Here is an 18,972-nt window from a genome sequence, read left to right on the forward strand (position 1 = left end):
ACCAACGGCTCCCGAGACGGCAGCGGAGAGCGTGGGCCCCAGCGGGGTTGCGGCCCCTGGGGAGCTCCCCGCGGCGGGCAGAGCGCTGGAAGCACCTCTGCGGCAGTCCCAGACGGCCCGCTCCGGGGCTGTTAACTCTGAAGCGTAATGGTGGCGTCTTAAACGCCAGCGTTCTGCAGCCGGAGGTTTTGATGGGCATCCGGGGGGGTTAATCACCTTCAGGCTGGCGGTGGGACAGGCAGCCTGCCGAAAGTGGCTCCTGGAAACAGCTGGCGGGTGTTTGTTCAGTGTGCTTAGGTTAAGCCTAGAGACTGTGACATGGTCAAAGTTTGGTGTGAGCCCCTGGAAGAGCTGAGGCCTCAGTAGCACTAGCCAAAGACTGGGATGCCACGGTAGGACAGAAAAACAAACTCTGAAACTCCCTGCCAGAAATTATTTCCATAGCTATAACAGCAAAAAATACCTGATGAACCCCCATGGAGCCCGAGCACATGTTTGATCTTGCAGTCACAGACCCAGGCGGAGAATTTCAACAAAATAGCCACAGCCGTCACTGCACCTTTGCACACATGTGATGGGGTGAAGTGCGAAGCCGTTTCTCCCTCCCAGGTGAATAAAAAGCTCCAGCCTTGGGAGCCACAGTGGTTTTGCTCTTAAAAAGCTCTGACAGATGCTCCATGATTAATGGGTCTTCATTTTCCAGCTGGTCTTTCTCTGCCCTCCCCAGCCCCCTTTGAGCTGTATTTCCCAGGGCCTGACGCTGAGGAGCAGCCCCAGGGACCCACACCACCACCCACCCCCTGCCCCCTTGCTTTCAGGGCTACCCTGGGTAGCATTTTTCCATGGCTCTTTTGAAAACTCAAAAAATACCAAAAAAAGCAATACAAAAAGTACTATGATAAATATCGTGTCCACTAGTAACTGGTTTTCTTAAAATAAAGCAAACTTCTTGCCATGTACTTCTCCATGACGACTGAACTCCCTTTTTCCTTTTCCCCAGGTGCCTTGTTCAGCCGTGGCTTGCGGATGAGAAGAGTGAGGCCGGAGGAAGCAAAGCTGTTCCCAGCAGGAGGGCCAGCATCACGAGTCCATCTCCTGGGCGGCAGCCATTCCCACCCAGCCAAGGGGTTGATGGGTCTGTATCGGTGTGGGTAGCACAGGAGTGCAAGGCAAGCTGTGGCACGCAAGTGCACAGCTGGTGACCCTCCTCCTGGGTGCCAAGGACATGGGGAAATGCAGGGAGAGGTCCCTTGGAGGGTGAAGCTGCTTGGAAAGATGTCACATCCAGTTTAGGCACCTGCTCACAACCAAGCATACCCCTATATAAATACTAGAAGGTTGAAGATAAAAATATCTCTGAGGATGGAGATCCCACAGGAGCCGCAAATCCCTGCTCCCGTTGTGCTGCTCGTTCAGCCAGAGTATGGCAGTGGCTGGGACACACCAAGGAAGATTTAACACTTGTCAAGGATAGAAAATAACACTAGGAAAACTTCCATTACCCTGCCGTAGACTGGGTGAGCATCATTTAGGAGCAAAGCGCCAAAATGACATCTCTGATCACCAAAATGAACAACTCCAGGGAACAACCGCTCTGAGTGTACCCAGCTGGATGCACAGCTGGATGCCCCACTCCCCACTCTGGCTGCTCAAGAGCATCCTGGAAAAACCACAACGGTTCCACAGTCGGGGGGGGAGGAAACACAATCCATTCTAGTGAAAACAAAATTTAAAAGGGTAACTAATAAAAATGAAGATGGTTAAAAGAAAATAGAAAAAGGAATATTTAACGACTTAAAATGCTTACAGTCAGGTTGGGGAGTATCCAACACATCCACACACTGCGACTAAGCACATACATGTCTCCAAAGGATGGCCACCCCCTTCACCTACAGCAGGCTGAAACAGCAGCAAGGAGAAATAAAAAGTAGAAACAAAAAGACTGTAAAATTGACTCTCTAAAACAAAAAGACTCTCTAAAAAATTGAAGTTGTTACCAAACTTGGAAGTATCAAAGATTAAAACCTCATACAGGTGAAACCCACACTGGAGAAGCATATGTTTTGCCAGCTGCAGGGGAGGTTGTACACCAGCATCCTAATGCTGTCTGCTCCAGCCCTGGCTTGCTTCTGCTTGGACATCTTTGTCCTGTGTGCTGTTGTGAAAGCACAGACTCAGCGTAAGAGTAACTACTCATTGGCTAATACATATAGCAAATAGCCAGTACTAACAAGCTACCACCCTATGCTGGAGGCAGGGGGAAAGAGGTGTTAAGGGTCGCCTGGGACAGTGCTTTGCTGTGGATGTTCACTCAAGGCCAAAACTGCAAGAGAGCATGAGGAACAGCTCAGAAGGAACAGGCAGTACGCCAGGGAGCTTCAGCTTTGGCCTACAAGGACCCACGGTATACCCGCTCTGCTGCCACAGGAGTTCTCCCACCCTCTTCCCTCGACCTGTCAGCCGGAGCAGAGCAGTTTGGCAAACCCAATGAAATAATCGAAGAGAAAAGAGCAGCCCAATAAGGACCTTATGCAATACAAAAGGAAAAATTACAACAGCTCATCTCACTCGAGCACACTTCCTTCCCCCAGATCTGCAACCGGCAATGCTGGCAGGAAACCTCACCAACTTTCCCAGCTTTATGCACCCCGGCCCACCTGCTCCAGGGCTGGGGGCTGCTCTGCAGCGTCCAGCTGCAGCCACCTGGGCTTTCCGAGCAAACTGGGGTGGGCACCTCAGCTCCCAGCAGGCTCATCCTCGAGCTCCATCCCCACCATATCCCACGCCAGCCAGGCAATAGCTGCTCTGACTCTCCCATCCCACTGCAGCTACAATGCTTTCTAGCTACACCCAGTGCCCAGTTGTGATGAAACCAGAACAGATCTCGGTTGTCTTTAATAAAAACACTAACCCATGGAGCATTCATTAGCGCTCAGAAATTTGCCGCTAGCACTGTGATTCTCTTTGCTTGCTGCAAAAATAAACCCAGCTCCACAACTGTAGGACAGCAGCAGGTGAACGGCATCGGTATCTTATCATGCACCATGGTCACTCAGTGTTAGCTCGCTGGAAGGGAAACCTACAAAGCAGTTAACAAAAGCTTCACATTAATTATCTTTATTAAAAATCTATGATCCTGTACATTTTCTAAATGTCTTTTTTTTTTTTTTAATTTAGTGCCCTAAAGAGGTTAAGCGATAGTTGCCAGCACCCAGTTCCTTTCTGCTCAGGGAAATACTATTGCGGGTGCATTGGGAGGAGTTATTGCAGCCTGCACAATAAAATTTGAAGACTGCTTAAAAAAAACCCACACAGCCCTGAGCTGTGCCACAGAGAACATCTCTGGTATCCTCTGCCAAGCGAGGAGGCCTCACTAGACCAGCAGTGAGCCCCGACACAAAGATTTTGAGCCCAACCCAGAGTGTGGGGGAAGCCAGATCCCCATCTATGCCACACCCAGGGGCTACTGATAGTTCCCAAAGGAACCAGTTTCCCCCACTACCAGCATTATTCACCTGCTGGGGATATGGGCTGGCCTCCAGCAATTGCTGTGAAATGTTAAAAGTGGGGCAAAAAGGGCAGGTTTTGACAGGGTCCATTTCCCAGGTGCAGTGGGAGGGCTGCAGACCCACTGGTGTAGCCCAGGAAAGAGATCAGCCCCAGCCCCACAGGGCCGGATGCTTTGGCAGGGCTTTGGCCAGCACGAGTGGAGCTGTTCAGGTTTTGGGGGGGAGAACACGCCCTCCCACAGCCACCGCTTTGACTTCCTCCTTTCTGCCCCAGCCGACTGTAAGACAGAAATAGGAAGGAAGGATTGGGGTGCATCACAAAGCTCCCACAGCCCGGCTGCTTTTCCCAGCCAAGCTTGAGAAGTTGAGACCATCCTCATCCCAGCCCAAGCACGGAACGGAGGAGAGGGCTGGATGCGAGGCAAGTACAGCATCTCCGTTTTCTTTGCTTCTGTTCCTCCTTTCTCGGGGGGCTGGGTGGGGGGGGGCGGTGAGAGGCAGCCAGGCAATAAGGCTGTTTCATAGCTCAGCTGTTTCCAGTGGGTTTGTTTTGTAATTCTCGATGTAACCTTCTGCCACTCAAGTCCTTAGATGGGCTTGAGGGAGCTCAGTGTGGTGTCCCTCCCGCATGTGGCATGGCGCAGTGGTCAGTCTGCGCAGCCTTTGCGAAGGCAGCTTGCCTGGTCTGTAACATTTTTGCTTTTGGAGGTAGGATTAAGCCTGGAACTGCAGGTCGTTATTGGGACCCCACACAACCCCTTCCTTGCTGCCCCACAGGACTGGAAAGGAGAGGAGAGAGGGTGCAGCATGCTCTCCCTGCACACATATGGCGCCGGGGAGAGTGGCGCTGGCTATGTGCCCAGCCAGCAGCACTGGGCAAGTACAAGGGCTGGAGGCTGTGCTGGTTCCCCTCCTGGGACCCCCCTCTTCCTTGCTGGTTCCCATACAAGCACCCACTGCAGGCTGCAGTATGTGACGGCTCAGAGGGGAAGAGAGAACTGTGTGGTGGAATGGCATGAGGGCGGTGGGGATGGCTGCTGGGAGGGGCTCAGCGCGGTGCAACCGCCAGCATGCTGGCACAGGGACCTTTCTGGAGGTCCCTGCACCCCTATGGGCCCAGGAGAAGAGGTGGGAGAGGACGGTGAGACCCTCGCTCTTCTCCTCCAACTCTCTGTGTGCTGTACACTTCAAATACTCTGCCAGTGACCATTGAAAACGCCTGGCAGTGGGCAGGGAAGACAGCAGAGGGTGCGGACAAACTAGCCCCAGGGAGAGCAGGTCCTTCCCAAAATCTCCATGGCTCTCAGGTGCAGGAAAAATGTGGGCCGTGCCACAGGTGTCAGGGCAAGCAGCCTGGTATCCGTTTTTGATGCTTTTTCCAACGCCATGGCCCCAGCTCCCAGACTCCCAGGCAGGTGAAAAGTGAACATGTGAATACTTGCAGAGGCGTTGTGCCCTGTGGCCGGCACAGAAGCTGGTACGCAGCTTCTGCAAGGTGTGGGAAGGTTTTAAACAGTGCATTTTGCTGTCATGGCTGTCACATCCTGCTTCACGCGGTGGTTTTGTACTTTTTCTGTCCTCACCCTGGTGCTCTTTCAGTTGCAAGTGATTTCAGCGTGATGGAGAGTGCAGTGCAGGGTGACTTATTTTCTCAGAGAAAGACATACTTGAGTCACCCCAGGGCTGGTGGCAATAGGGGATCCCTCCTTTGCTCCCACAAAGCACGACCTCTGCCAGCTCCAGGGGACAGTCTGTGGCCTTGGGTAGGTCCCTGCTCAGCCGCGGGACTCTGTCCTGCATCTCTGCAAACCCAGCAGCTGTCACAGCATCCCCACTGGGATTGGCCAAGGGGTGATGCCCATGGGACATCAGACACAAGAAATGGCTCCTCTGCTCTTAAAAGTCCCAGACTACCCAGGGCACGACAGCCGGCAGGGCAGCCCCTTCCCAGGGAGACCCAACAGCACAAACCTACAGCCTCTCAGAGCAGGGCAAGTGTGCCATGGGGACCCAGGGACCTTGGCACTCAGAGCCAAGGGAGAGCACAGGCCAGGCCCTTAGTGCACTTGGGAGAGTGCTCATGCCACACATCTGTCCCCTGCAGGCATGGGAGGCTACTGGGAGTAAATATATATAAAATGTATACATATTTCCTATAATAGGACATAGGCATATATATATATTCTTTTATATGTATGTATAAAAATACTTTTATATATTTTTTCCTGTAATTTATATATATATATAAAAATATATGTAAAAATGTATATACATACACACAGAGTTGTAATACTCTGCACAGAGAGGGTCTTAGCCAGCCGGCAGCCCTGCGTATGGCCATCTGCCTTGATGGGAACTATCCACATGACACAACCAAACGATGGAAAAAATGCTCACAAGCCGACAGACGTCCACCCTCACATCCCTGCAGTACCTCACTCCGCTCATTTACTACCCGTGCATGGGGTCTAGGGCCACCCGGAGTGGGGGGGAGGGAAGGAGCAGCGCTGCTGGGTGCAATACCTGGCATCTCTGTCACAGCATGATGGTGATGCAGCACCAGGGATGCTTGGGAGCATGGAGGAAGCACCCAGGGGCACCAAGGCACAAGCAGTGACACCAGTGCCACCTCACCCATTCATGCGGATGGTGCAAATGCCCCAGACGTCCTCCCAGGATACTGGGCAGAAGAGCACGTCCCCCCGTTTAGCAAGAAAGCAGATATTTAGCAAAGCACTGAAGGGGAGTTGTGGCTAACAGACTGCAAGACTCATCTCTGCTGTTGAACGCTCGTCTTATTTATAGCAATGAGATCGCCACTAGCATCAACGTCAAGCCTATTTATAAATCCCAACTCGCTCCTCCATGCTGCATAGTAGCCTGCTCCATCCCACTGACACCCCCCAGCATGCCCAGTGCCCTGAGAGGCTGGCATGCCCCAGCTCTGCTTCCTGCCTGCACGCAGGACAGCACCCAGCCCTTTCTTTGTGCACCTTCTCCAAGGCCACCTTCACATTTTATGGCTCGCAGAGCCTTCAGGAGCATCTTGCTCTGCCTGAGTCATGACAGGTATATAACATATAGCAAGCAAGGGGTGCTCCATAGATGGAATACCCCAGTGGCTTCTACAAAGGACTCTTGGTGATGCAGAGCCCAAGTCCCAAGCCGCCCAAGACATGTGGCAAGAAGACCATAGCTCAGGGCCAAGGAGGACCCTGGTCCTGGGGTGCAGCCTTCTCCCCGCAGTGCTGATGCCACCACACAACCCTGGCCAGGGAGCAGAGCCTGGTGGCAACAGGCCTTGCCCCTAGCCAGGGTGCTTGGTCTCAGCATCCCACTCCCCACCCTGGGATGAAGGTGGTTGTAAAGCTCTACAGTTCTTCTCCTTCACACCAGGGCAGGAGGATGGACTGTGTGCATCCCTCTGCTTGCCTTAATTTATGAAAAAGAGGAAAACCACCCAACATTCCAGGCAGAGCACACCCAGGAGAAGATTACCCAGGACTGGCGGTAGCAGTGCAAGTCCGGGACTGAGCCAAAGTGATCACAAAGGGGGTCGGAGAAAATGCTGCTGAGGCCCATGTCTGAGCCCTGCTAACGCAGAGAGTCAGACCGAAAAACTGCTTTCCCCTCCTCTGAACACTATAAGGAGGCAGAAAAAAGCAGAAGCCCCATTTGTTCTCTTTGAATGTCACCCTACGTCACGTATACATTTATCCACCCACATACCCATGAATAATTTCCTCCACAGCAAAAGAAAAGAAGTGGTGAGCTTTCTTCTTCTTCTCTCCCCTAGTATCAGGGCATGCTTTACATTCTTGTGACAAGGGAAAGAAACAACTTTGGGGATTAGAAAGGCATCCAAATCCAGCCCACAAAATGAACTCTATGTTACAGGATTCGGTAGCAGCCAGAGCTGGGCACGTGTTGAGGTTCCTGCTTTATTTCTGGGGTTTGAGAGCTTTTTTTAATCCAGTTTTAATTGGAAACTTGCCTTATTTTATGAGATGAGCCTGTAAGCAGGAAGCTCTAACCTCCAGCAAGCATGAGGAGCTTGCAGAGCCTCGGTCCACCCCATCACCACCCCACGCCTTAGCATGGCAGCAGGAGTTAAACACTCGGAAACACTGGGCAGGTGGGATGGCAGGAGCTCATCCAGCCCATGGATTTGGCCCCCAGAGCCTGTGTGGGGCCTTACAACACAGGCATATTTGGGGTGTCGATCAGCTGAGTGTTACAGGAAATGTGGGTCAGTGCTTCCCTCCTGCCAGCAGCGGCAGCTGTTGCTGGGCAAGAGCCTGTTTCTCTGGCCCTGTTTTTTGGGAGGGTTTGCAGAAATATGAGCTCACACTATTTTCAGTATCCCCAGGGCACTAGTAATTAACTCGGCCCATGCCACAAAGCAGATACAGGCAGCAATGCATAACAAATGAAGAGCGTGAATACAGCTACAAATACGGTAAATGTGGTCCAAGAAGGAGCCAGCTGTGCATAGGAGTGTGATGTTGCTCTTGGAGGACCTCCCAGGTTGGGCTGCCACAGGTTACCAGGCACATCCTGGGCACCTGGTGCCACAGCCAAATGAGTGATCAAAATAACTTCGTAGCAAGATGCGTCCAGGAGGGTCCAACAGGGATCTGGTGTCCACTCCACTTGTTAAAAGCTTTTACTGTTAAGACCTTTTTCTTTTTTTATACTTTAAGAGTTTTTACCTGTTGTCTGCAAGCTCAAACAGTGCTGGCAGTATTTGGAGGTGACAAAAATGGGTTGCGCCAGCTAAGCACAGCAAGTGTGGATCATGCAGGATGGGATGTTGCATCTGTGACAATAAGCGTTCCCCTTAAGACTTATCCAGGTGAACTGTGGTGGTCAAGAGGGATTTGTGGAGGATGTCTTTGTGAAGGAGGGCTCTGTCCACCCACCACTGGATGGTCTTGGGCCAGACACGGCAGAGTGAGCTCCTGGGCCACATCACCGTGAGGGTTTGACTGGGTGACCACAGAGGAGCCTTGTGTACTGTGCAGCTGTGTGGTGGCAAGACTGCTGGAGCTCTGCCAGGGAGGCTGGTTTCAGGGCACGGTGGGGTTCCCAAGGCTGCAAACCTTCATATCCAGATGACTCCTTAGCAGTTCTGCCGCATCTCCAAGTCCATACTACATTTGGGCGCCAAACCTCAATGTGCAAATAGCACTGAAATGACACGCATCAGCCTACCTCGATTTTCTTTCTGCACTCAGGAGGAGATCAGACCTTCTTTCAAGGCTGACCAGTGTCATCGCTTGCTTGTCTGGTATGTTACAGAGGCTGACGAACTAAGAAAGGACATTCTGACATCTCAGAAGGGGATCTGAGCAGCCCTATATATTAACCTCGCCCTGGTGCCTTTTGAAGCTTTCCCTTGTTTTCTCATTTCCATTTGACTCTGAGCTGTTAATTTGGCAGATTCTCAAGAGGGGTGATGGCACTTTGTGCCAAGTTGTAGGAGACAGGGAGTGGTTGTTTTCTTGCTCGGGGCAGTGTTAGAACTATGTCTAATATTGCTAAAAAGGGCAATGTTTGTTGTTCCTTTGTGCTTTCTTATTCCTTTTTCCTTTTAACAATTTCCTCTTTTCTCACTTCCCCATGTGCGTCTGTGTTGTAAGGCCATGACTCTGTTGGGTTTTGCTACAGAGCTGTGCTGGGAGGAAGGCGTTACGGGAAATGATGGTGTTAATGAACATGATCTCGTTGACACCATAGGAAGGACACTGACAAATCACTCCCTGAGAGTGATTTATCCAACTTTATGGATGGCATAAATTTCTGGGATCAGGAGATGTGCTTTGGGGCAAGAAATGAGTAGTGTAAGCAGCTAGGAAAAGCAATGTGAGAATGTGCTTGTGAAGAACAGGGTCTCTGTCATGCTCTGAAACGCTGGTGTAACTGAGGATAGCAAATGCTTGTGGGGTTTGGATGATGTCCTGGGAGACCTTCCCTGAACGCCAGTAAGAAATGTGCAGCCACCTCCCCGGCCCTGGGATCAGAGCCCCCACCCACGGCATCGTGTCCTCGCCCCACTCCCCGTGTGGGTCTGACTCCAACGCCCTGTCCTTCTTCCTTGACCTGCACATTGTGCAAGAGCCAGCCTGGTGGTTGCCACACCATCAAGCTGGACCTCACCACACAGGGCAAGCCAGCCTCTCCACTTCCCTCAGAGATGGGACTGCAGCTTTCCTAGGATGTCAGTCACCCATGCTGTGATGTTGGAAACCCTTGCTTGTTGGAAACCCTCAGCAGGAAAACTTATAGTAATTCACTACATTAAATACTTAATTTCCTTGATGAATCAATTAAATGTAAAGCAAGTAGTAATAGACTTTTTTCCCATGTATCTAGCACGCCTTGCTAGCTAATTAACAGAAATGGTCTTGTTAATGTTGATTCCAATTTCCACACAAACATAGCTCGACACAGAAGCTGAAAAAACTCACATTTGGTAAAAACTAAATGCAGTGCTTGAGATTTCCAATGTTACATAAATATACTCATGTAGGTTAAAGAGTCTGGATAAACACTACATCAAGCTTTGCAGCAGTGCAGCTGAATGCATAGCAATACAGTGCAAGGTAGTTCCCGCTCTGTGGACTTCCACATTTAGTACAAAAGTTATGTATATTGGAAACAAACTTATTTTTGTAAAAGCACACTTGCGCCCATCCTGAGGCAGTCCGCACAGCCAGGGTGGGTGCCCTGACCCCAGCTGCCTATCCCAGGGCTGGGGCAGGGTCACGCTCTCAGGCTCTGCCTGCGGTGAGATGGCTGCGGGGATCCCCGTGGGGCCACCCTTGTCTGTAGCCACTCTCTGTAGGGTCTGAGGGCTCCCTTTCCTGCAGATGCCATGCACCAAGTGGTCATAGGGATGCTTTTTGTCCTGCAGAAAATGTCACGTGACTGCTGCCTCCAGCTGCCGGTGGTGACCTGGGTGCTGCTGCTGGTGATGACAGGTGAGCCTGGCCTGCCCTTCCTCACTGCCCTTCCTCCAGCACCTTACGTGGGCAGTGAAATAGGGGAGGAACCCAAATACTGCTCAACAGTGGCAGGAACGTGGCACTGATAGATGTGCGAGGGCCAGATCCTGCATTTCTTGGGATCTGGAGTTAACTTAAGCCAGCCCAGCCGAGGGACAATGAGACAGGTGAGATCCCTGCCAGGGCCTGTGTTTGCCATGGCCTGCCGGTGTGGGTTTTATAGGCAGGGTGGGCTCAGGACAGCTTGGGTGCCCAGTGCTGGGTGTCAAAGCACCCCATGACTGCCACCGCTGCAGACTGGCCTCCCCTGAGTTCCCACCACGCCAACTCTGTCTTCTCTTTGTTTCAGCCTTTGCCATGGAGTGCCCCAAGATCAAGGTGGGGACATGCAAGGACTGCATCCAGTCCGGTCCCGGCTGCGCCTGGTGCAAGAAGCCGGTAGGTCCACACAGCCTCTCGCACCGTCAGCCCTCAGCAGTCAGCTAACAGGCAGCTGGATGGTCACCCTGCCCACCCGGCCCTGCCTGCGGTGGAGGGGGGAGACTGCGTTGTGGGAGTGTTTCATGTCCTACATGGTGGATGGGGCCAGGAGGAATCTGATAGACAGGACCCTTCAACCTTCTTTTCTCCATCAGTACCGTGGAGACCTGGTTTGGGAGCTGGGTCATCTTGTAGCAAGCCCATTCACCTCATGGTCCTCTGATTTTTTCCTGTTGGTGTTGCAACATGCAGAGTTTCACTAAAGCCGGTGAGCCGGACTCCATCCGCTGCGACACCATTGAGCAGCTGCAGCAGAGGGGATGCCCGCCCGACGAGATTGAGTTTCCAGTCAATGACATTACAACGTCACAGAACAGTCCCTTAAGCAATGACATACAGCTGGCTCCCCAGGAGGTGCACCTGAAACTGAGGATAGGTATGGTCTGCCTGGCGTTCCCAACACCCTTCTGTTTGCTCCCCAGGCTCAGCCAGAACGCGGGGCACACCACAGCCCACATTTCCTCCCCTTTTCTTCCAAAAGAGAGGAGGATCCCAGCGAGGGGGGAGGAGTGGGGTGGGTGATGGGGCGAGATGTGAGCCACAGCGTGGCAGCTGATCCTGGTGTCCCGGTCCCGCAGGCCAGCCTGCTGTGTTTGAGGTGAAGTTTCGCCGTGCCATGGGGTACCCCATTGATCTCTACTACCTCATGGACCTCTCTTACTCCATGCTGGATGATCTGGAGAAGGTGAAGAAGCTGGGAGGGGAGCTGCTCAGGGCACTAGAGAGCACCACACCTTCTCGTCGCATAGGTGAGCCTGTCTGGCACGGGACCCCGGCACGGGACCCCGGCACAGCTGTTTGCTGCCGGCAAGAGCTGCAGGGCTGGAGCGGGATGCAGGCAATGTGCAGCATGACCCATGCTCTGCCAGGCTGTAGCGTGTGCTGGGGCAGGGGTCATGGACACTTACATGCGGGTCAGCAGATTGTCCATGCCCTGTGCCGCAGGGACACCGGCTGGTCCCTGCCTGCCCCTGACGTTGTGGTCCTGGATGCCCTAGGGTTTGGCTCCTTCGTGGACAAGACAGTGCTGCCCTTCGTGAACACGCACCCCGAGAAGCTGCAGAACCCATGCCCCAATAAGGACAAGCAATGCCAGCCTCCCTTCGCCTTCAAGCACATCCTCTCACTGACCGACAATGCCAAGAAGTTTGAGAACGAAGTGGGGAAGCAGTTTATCTCAGGCAACCTGGATGCCCCAGAGGGGGGGCTGGATGCCATGATGCAGGCAGCGGTGTGCGGGGTGAGTCCCTGCATCTGCCCCACTACCAGAAGCTGTGGGCAGGTGTGAGGACTGCAAGCCACACTCATGCACTGTCCCTCAGGAGATGGCTCTGTCCCTTTCCAGGTGGGCTCTGGAAGCCCATTGTATATAAGTCCTGGTGCAGCAGCAGGGCATGTTACTCTGGGAGAGTACAAGAGAACATCTTACCCGTTTCCTGAACCTGATCTCCTGTAACCCACTTCTCCCATGCCCCCCGCCCCACACTGTGGCCAACGCAAGACTTGCTGTGCTTTGGCAAGGATCGTAGCGTGCCCACTGGCACTGTCCTCCCAGCCACACTCAGGGTCAGGTCTCTGTGTCATTTGCAGGACTTGATCGGCTGGCGCAATGTGACCCGCTTGCTGGTTTATGCCACTGATGACGGCTTCCACTTTGCCGGTGATGGCAAGCTCGGGGCCATCCTGACCCCCAATGATGGCCAGTGCCACTTGGAGGACAACATGTACAAAAAGAGCAACGAGTTTGTAAGTACCCAGGGACAGCTCTGGGCAGCTGTGCACCCTCAGCCTCGGTCTCCCAGGCAGAAAAAAAAGTCACATAAAAAGCCTGTTGCTGAGACCACAAGATTACCATAATCACCATAATTTGGGCTGTGAAACCCAAACTGTCCACCCTTCTGCTGGTAGGGGAGATCACGCTGAGTGCAGCATTCCTCTCCCTACCTAGGACTACCCATCTGTCGGCCAGCTGGTCCAGAAACTTGCTGAAAACAACATTCAGCCCATTTTTGCTGTCACCAGTAAGGTGGTGGATGTTTACAAGGTAAGGAGACTTCAGACAGTTCAAGAGCCTCCCATCCCTCCCCAGGAGGAACAGAAACAGCTGTGCATGTCCTCCTGCCGCTGCCCCCTGCTCCAGTGTCCCATGGCGGGGACCGCTCACCTCTTTACTCTCTGTTGGCAGAAACTCAGTGAGATGATCCCAAAGTCGGCGGTGGGAGAGCTGAATGAGGACTCCAGCAACATCATTGAACTCATCCAGGTGGCCTACAATGTAAGTGCTGGAGGAAGCTATGTTTCACCTGTCTCGCAGGGCTTGGAGCAAGGAGAGGTTCCCATCGTGTGTCCTCCGTGTGTCCTCCATGTGTCCTCACTGTCAGAGAGCAGTTGGGACCAGGACATGCCGAGTCTGCCCACAGCAAGCAAGAGGTTCCCATCTCTTCAATGCTATCACGTGCCTTTCCCAAACCACCCTAGGCAGCTGAGACCCCAGCCTGGGGTGCTCCCTGCCCCTACCCCCTGAGCTGGGGGGAAGCCCTGACCAGCAACCCCACACCCCCTTACTTTGGTCTCCTCTTGGACTGATGGCACTTTCTCTACCATTTCCCCACAGAACCTCTCCTCGCGGATCATCCTGGACCACTCTACCCTGCCAGACATCCTGGATGTCAAATATGACTCCATATGCGGTACGAGCAAGGTCGTCTTGGACGAAGTGAGAGGGCAGTGTGACAACGTCAAGATCAATGATGAGGTACGTTCCCCCGTACCTGGAATGCTCCATAGCTCACAAGGTTCCTGATGCCCACCCTGTTTAATGGCAGGAACCAAGTGTGTTGTTCCAAGCTTTCTGTTTACATTCATTTAATGCAAAGAGTGTCCAAAATGCTGTGTGATGGGGGTATCCTTCATTGCGCTGGATGTGCGTGTGCTCAGCCTGGGGCCGATACCACCCTCCGATTGCTGCAGCTACCTGACAGCCTCTGGCCCTTCCCTTTCTTCACTTTGTGTTTTTTAGGTCGTCTTCAAAGTGAAGGTCACAGCCAAGGAGTGCATCAAAAGTCAGTCCTTCACCATCCGGCCGCTGGGCTTCACAGATACCCTCACTGTCCACCTGGACAGCAACTGCAACTGCAACTGCAATGAGGAGCCTGACCCAACCGCCTGCAGTGGGAAAGGCAGCATCGTCTGTGGGATCTGCAGGTACATGCTGTCACTCCAAAACACTGTTTCAAATGCTGACAGAGATGGGGAGCTGCTGGGAGAGGGCCGTTGGGCCAAGCCAAGGGCAGCTGTGTGGTACACTTGGTTCCTCCAAGGACCTGTGCACCTGGAGAACGTGGGGCTGGGTGAGGGCTCAGCAGAGAGGTGTACACGTGGCGATCAGTTCTGGCCTGGCTCTGCAGCTTTGCACCAATTTTCTTATTCAGAGAGGTGGTTTACGTTCATAGAGGAGGGAACACAGAGCTCTCTCTTCTGTTGGTGGAGCCTCTGCTGCTTTCCTAAGGGCATCACCCACCCACCCATCCATCCAACTATCCACCAACACACACATTGAGCAGACACAGATTGCTGTAGAAGTCTCTCAAAACCCCACTTTGGGGTTGTAGTTCGCACAGGTCTTTAAGTGCAATTATTGCTTCATGGCCCCTCAGTGGCAGGGAGAGGAAAAGACTGGGTTTCCTCAGGAAACACTCAGATCTTCTTGGCAAGGCTTTGGAAATGATGAACGTAACAATGATTTCCGGGCAACTGTTTGGTGTTGTAAACATGACCAGCAGGGAGAGCAGCATTTCTGAGGTTTCCTCCTGATCAGCCACCCTGCTTCAGCATGGAGTTTAGCACCAACACACCTTGCTTGGGTTTCAATGAGGCTGTCTCAGATTTGCTCCACTTTGGCTGAGGTCTGGGCCCCACACTGGCTCCACAGCATTTCTTGTGGCCGCTGACCCAGGCTCACTCCTTTCCTCTGACGGCAGCTGCAATTCGGGCTACACGGGGAAGAACTGCGAGTGCGAAACCAAAGGCAAGACCAACAAGGAGCTGGAGGGCAGCTGCCGAAAGGACAACAGCTCAATCATCTGCTCGGGGTTGGGGGACTGTGTGTGTGGGCAGTGCGTCTGCCACACCAGCGATGTGCCCAACAAGCAGATCTATGGCACCTTCTGCCAGTGCGACAACATGAACTGCGAGTTTCACAATGGCTCCCTCTGTGGTGGTGAAGGTGATGTATCTGCATGATGGGTTCTCCACTGGAGCACTGTTTAGAAAGATTAAATCCCCAGATAGATTCTGCCTTTCCCTGCCAAAATCCAAATGGGTGGGTTTAGGGGACCTGGGTCCCACTGTGCCAACCTGCAGGACCTCCTTGACCATCCCATAGAGGGTGTCATGGAGAGCTCTTGAAGCATGGGCAGAGGGAGGGTGACCTGGCTATCTGTAGGATCCTGGTCTGAAAGGTTTTCCCCTGCAGAGCGTGGGAAATGCGACTGCGGGGAGTGCAAGTGCACGACAATGTACGAGGGCAGCGCCTGCCAGTGCAAAAAGTCGACAGATGGCTGCTTGAACATCCATGGCAATGAGTGCAGCGGCCGCGGGACCTGTCACTGCAACCGCTGCCAGTGCCGGGGGGGATACCAGCCCCCGCTCTGCCAGGAGTGCCCCGGCTGCCCCTCGCCCTGCGGCAGATATGTGTAAGTGGCACGTGCAGAGATGGCACGAAGGGCAGTGGGGATCCCCGCCATCTCCTTGGCAGGCGCAGGCAAGCCCTGTCTGCGCTGGCGCAGGGCCCAGCTGTGGCCAAAGCCAGGTGAGAGGGCCTTTGCCCCTGCAGAGGTGAGCTGTGCACACCTGTTTTGCAGTTCCTGCGTGGAGTGCAAAGCCTTCGGGAGCGGCCCCTTCGAGAAGAACTGCTCCCAGGCCTGCTCCAACATCCGGATGGACAAGGAATTGACAGGGACAAGCAGGCAGTGCAGGGAGAAGGACTCCAACAACTGCTGGATCTCCTTCCGCATGGTCCAGGAGGACGGTGAGGAGAAGTACACCATCACCGTTGATCTTAAAAAAGGTACCCCAGCCCTGCTCCTCCTGCCCATCTGCAGGCAGGCTGCCAGCTCTGCTATGGCCTCACCACCTTGCCAGGGGCTGCAGCCGGACACCGTCTGTCTGCCCCGTAGAGTGCCCAAAGCCACCCAACGTTGCGCTGATTGTGGGCAGCACCGTTGCCGGCGTGGCCCTCATCGGCCTGGTGCTCCTGCTGATCTGGCGTCTCTTGACGGAGCTGTTTGACCGCCGGGAATATCGCCGGTTTGAGAAGGAGAAGTCCAAGGCCAAGTGGAACGACGTAAGAGAGCCTGTCCATGGTGGGGTGTGCTCAGACACTCACATACATGTGGTGGGGACACCTGGAGGGGACATCATCTCCAGAGGCAGCCATGGCAGACCTGAGACCTCCCCACTGCTGGTTTTGCAACCCAGCTGGATTTTGCAGGGGGCTAAAGCAGCCTGTGGGCTCTTCTGCCAACACTGTCTGCACTGTCGACATTGGGAGGGGTGGGGTGGGTAATGCTCCACTGAAAATCCAATACAGCACAACAATGCAGGCCTCTCACCTCTCTCTCTCTCCAGGCTGATAACCCCCTCTTCAGGAGTGCCACCACCACGGTTGTGAACCCCAGGTTCAATGGGCAGTGAAGTATAGCGACACCTGGCAGCACTAAGACCCACCATTAAAGAAGGAAACGCCAAGCTAAGAAAATCTCAAACTAAGGCTTCCACCTCCTCTACTGTATCCTGTTGGTTTGTTCCCTTCTTCCAAGAGGCCACCAGCACATCAGGCACTGGCTGAGGGACTGCACCATGCCTGTCTCCTGGTGCAGTGCTTGATGGTTGAGTTAGTGGAGTTGGGAGAAGGGAACAGACACAGCTTTGCCATGGATGGAACCTCACCAGTGGGCACATGCAACGGCTCCTGTACCAGTTACCAACTGGTACTGTCTCAGCTCTCTGACTTTGCCTTCTGGCAGGAGTCTCAGACACCAAGCCCCAAAACCAGCTGAGTCATAGAGTGCTTTGAGCTTTGATCTAGAGCTGGGATTTCAAAACTGCCATTTTCTTTCTGCCCTAGCAGAATCTGCTCCCAGGCTGCTCCATGCATTCCCCTGCTGCACTGGTCTCCACCACTATGTTTGCACTGGTTTCTAAAGCACTCACTGGCGAGTTCGATGTGAAGGGTCCTCCAGGCTGGCAGTCTGCTGTGGAGGTTGCAGTGAGAAGATGGGCCCTAAGGGTTAGTGAGCACCTGTACCTGGAGATGAAAAGCAGCTTGGGAACATGCACTGAGTCTTTTTTCTAAATCATCAGCTGCTTCCCAGTGTTACTTCCCTCTCAGACCTACACTGGGCAAGGTTCTACTTGGGCTTATGCAAGTGTGGCTTACCTCCGCCAGGCCTGGAGCTCTCTGCATGACAAGAAGGCAAAGGAGCAATTGTTTGAACTATGAAACATTGGCACTGAGCACATGAAACATTGCCTGCAGCTCAGAGCTCGGCCACAGCTTCTTCTGCCAGCCCCAGGGCAAGATCTTTTCCCTGCTCTACAAGCGCATCAGACATGCCAAGGGCCAGGCGTGCAAGAGACCTGTCAGCATCCAGAGCATCTGCAGCTCAGCACTTTTCCAAACCACACACAGCAGCTAATTGTTCTTACGTTGTGGGGTCATTCCTGTGAAATAGTGGTACAAAACCATATTTGCCTTAAGTTTGGGAATAGTTTGCATACAGCTGTATTATGTCACATCATCATTTGCTCTCTGAAGATGTTTAATGTTAATAAAAATTAATACATAAATACATCTGTCCTGCTAAGAATCAGGTGCAAGGGCAGCAGATGAAGCGTTCATTGGGGAAACTACAACAAAATCCTGTCATTACTGCCAGCATCTCCCATAGATTGTGCCTGGGAAAAATGCTGGCCAGCATTCTTCTACACTAATTTGTCATTTACGTCCTGAAAGGTGCTCCCCTGCAAGCCAAAAATGACTTACTAAATGATGCAAACCAGTTCTTGTCCCTGCCCATCTGCTGGGAGCTAGATGTAAACCTCCTTAAACAAGAGTGGCTGTACTGCGTCAGATATGGGGTTAATGTGAGCCATTTTAGTGTTCTTCAGCAGTGACCGTGAGGGTCTAGGGCAAGGTAAAAAGAAGGAAAGTGTGTCTGATACTACCCCCAGTACTATCCCAGCCTGCACCTATTTTTGTCTCAAGGACCCCCAACTTGGTGTATGTCCCATCCACCCCACGCCTGGCTGCATAAAGACACCAGAGGCACCCTTTAGGGCTCTGGGTCTTGGATGCAATGCCCATTGCCAGGGACCCAGGCAGAGGCTGTTGGTACTGGAACACGAACAAACCCTCTGTCTCCCCTGTCAGCAGCTGCAGGTCTTACTGCTGGTGGAGCGCGTGCAGTACAAGCGCAACCACAAACACGCTTCGGAGGACAGTTAGAGAAAATCAATGAGGGATACAGACTTTTTCAAAAAGAAATAGGATCAGTAATTGCATTAGACAGAAGTATATGCTAGGGCACATGCAAAAGCTCAGAGGGAAAACTGTGAGCTAGGAGGGTCCTCCAGGCCCCTGGTCTTGCTTTAGCCCAAAGGCTTGGTGGTGCCTCTGTGGAGACCTGTGGCAAAAGTCAGAAGTATTTCTCAGCCAGGTGGGGATCGGCCCTTTCTCCAGGCTTCAAGCGCTGCCCCAGGACATCCTTTCTTAAAATTGTTTCATTTCCACCAAGAATAGCTGAACCATATTTTCTTTGATTTGGGGCAGGGAGGAAGATCCCCCCATTACTGCATACAAAACCCACACCCAGCCCATGACACACCACATCACTCGAGATGAGGCTGCTGAGATG

The 18,972-nt window shown here is 53.0% G+C and overlaps 1 protein-coding gene across 2 annotated transcripts; it reads left to right on the top strand.

Moving 5' to 3' along the window:
* Nucleotides 1-3,786: 3,786 nt before the first annotated feature.
* On the top strand, nucleotides 3,787-17,907 carry ITGB2 (integrin subunit beta 2). 2 transcript variants are annotated; one of them, XM_054209499.1, is made up of 17 exons: nucleotides 3,787-3,930; nucleotides 8,747-8,799; nucleotides 10,426-10,492; nucleotides 10,866-10,954; nucleotides 11,249-11,432; nucleotides 11,635-11,805; nucleotides 12,055-12,296; nucleotides 12,647-12,802; nucleotides 13,005-13,100; nucleotides 13,242-13,331; nucleotides 13,671-13,811; nucleotides 14,076-14,260; nucleotides 15,037-15,281; nucleotides 15,531-15,750; nucleotides 15,919-16,124; nucleotides 16,234-16,400; nucleotides 16,685-17,907. In XM_054209499.1, the coding sequence occupies exons 3-17, from the start codon at nucleotides 10,429-10,431 to the stop codon at nucleotides 16,748-16,750; spliced, it is 2,322 nt and encodes a 773-aa protein (XP_054065474.1). In that variant the 5' UTR covers nucleotides 3,787-3,930; nucleotides 8,747-8,799; nucleotides 10,426-10,428; the 3' UTR covers nucleotides 16,751-17,907. The 2 variants fall into 2 exon arrangements, with proteins under 2 accessions (XP_054065474.1, XP_054065473.1); XM_054209498.1 differs by lacking the exon at nucleotides 8,747-8,799.
* Nucleotides 17,908-18,972: the final 1,065 nt, after the last annotated feature.

This window comes from Rissa tridactyla, chromosome 7, assembly GCF_028500815.1.
Source record: "Rissa tridactyla isolate bRisTri1 chromosome 7, bRisTri1.patW.cur.20221130, whole genome shotgun sequence".
Taxonomy (NCBI): domain Eukaryota; kingdom Metazoa; phylum Chordata; class Aves; order Charadriiformes; family Laridae; genus Rissa; species Rissa tridactyla.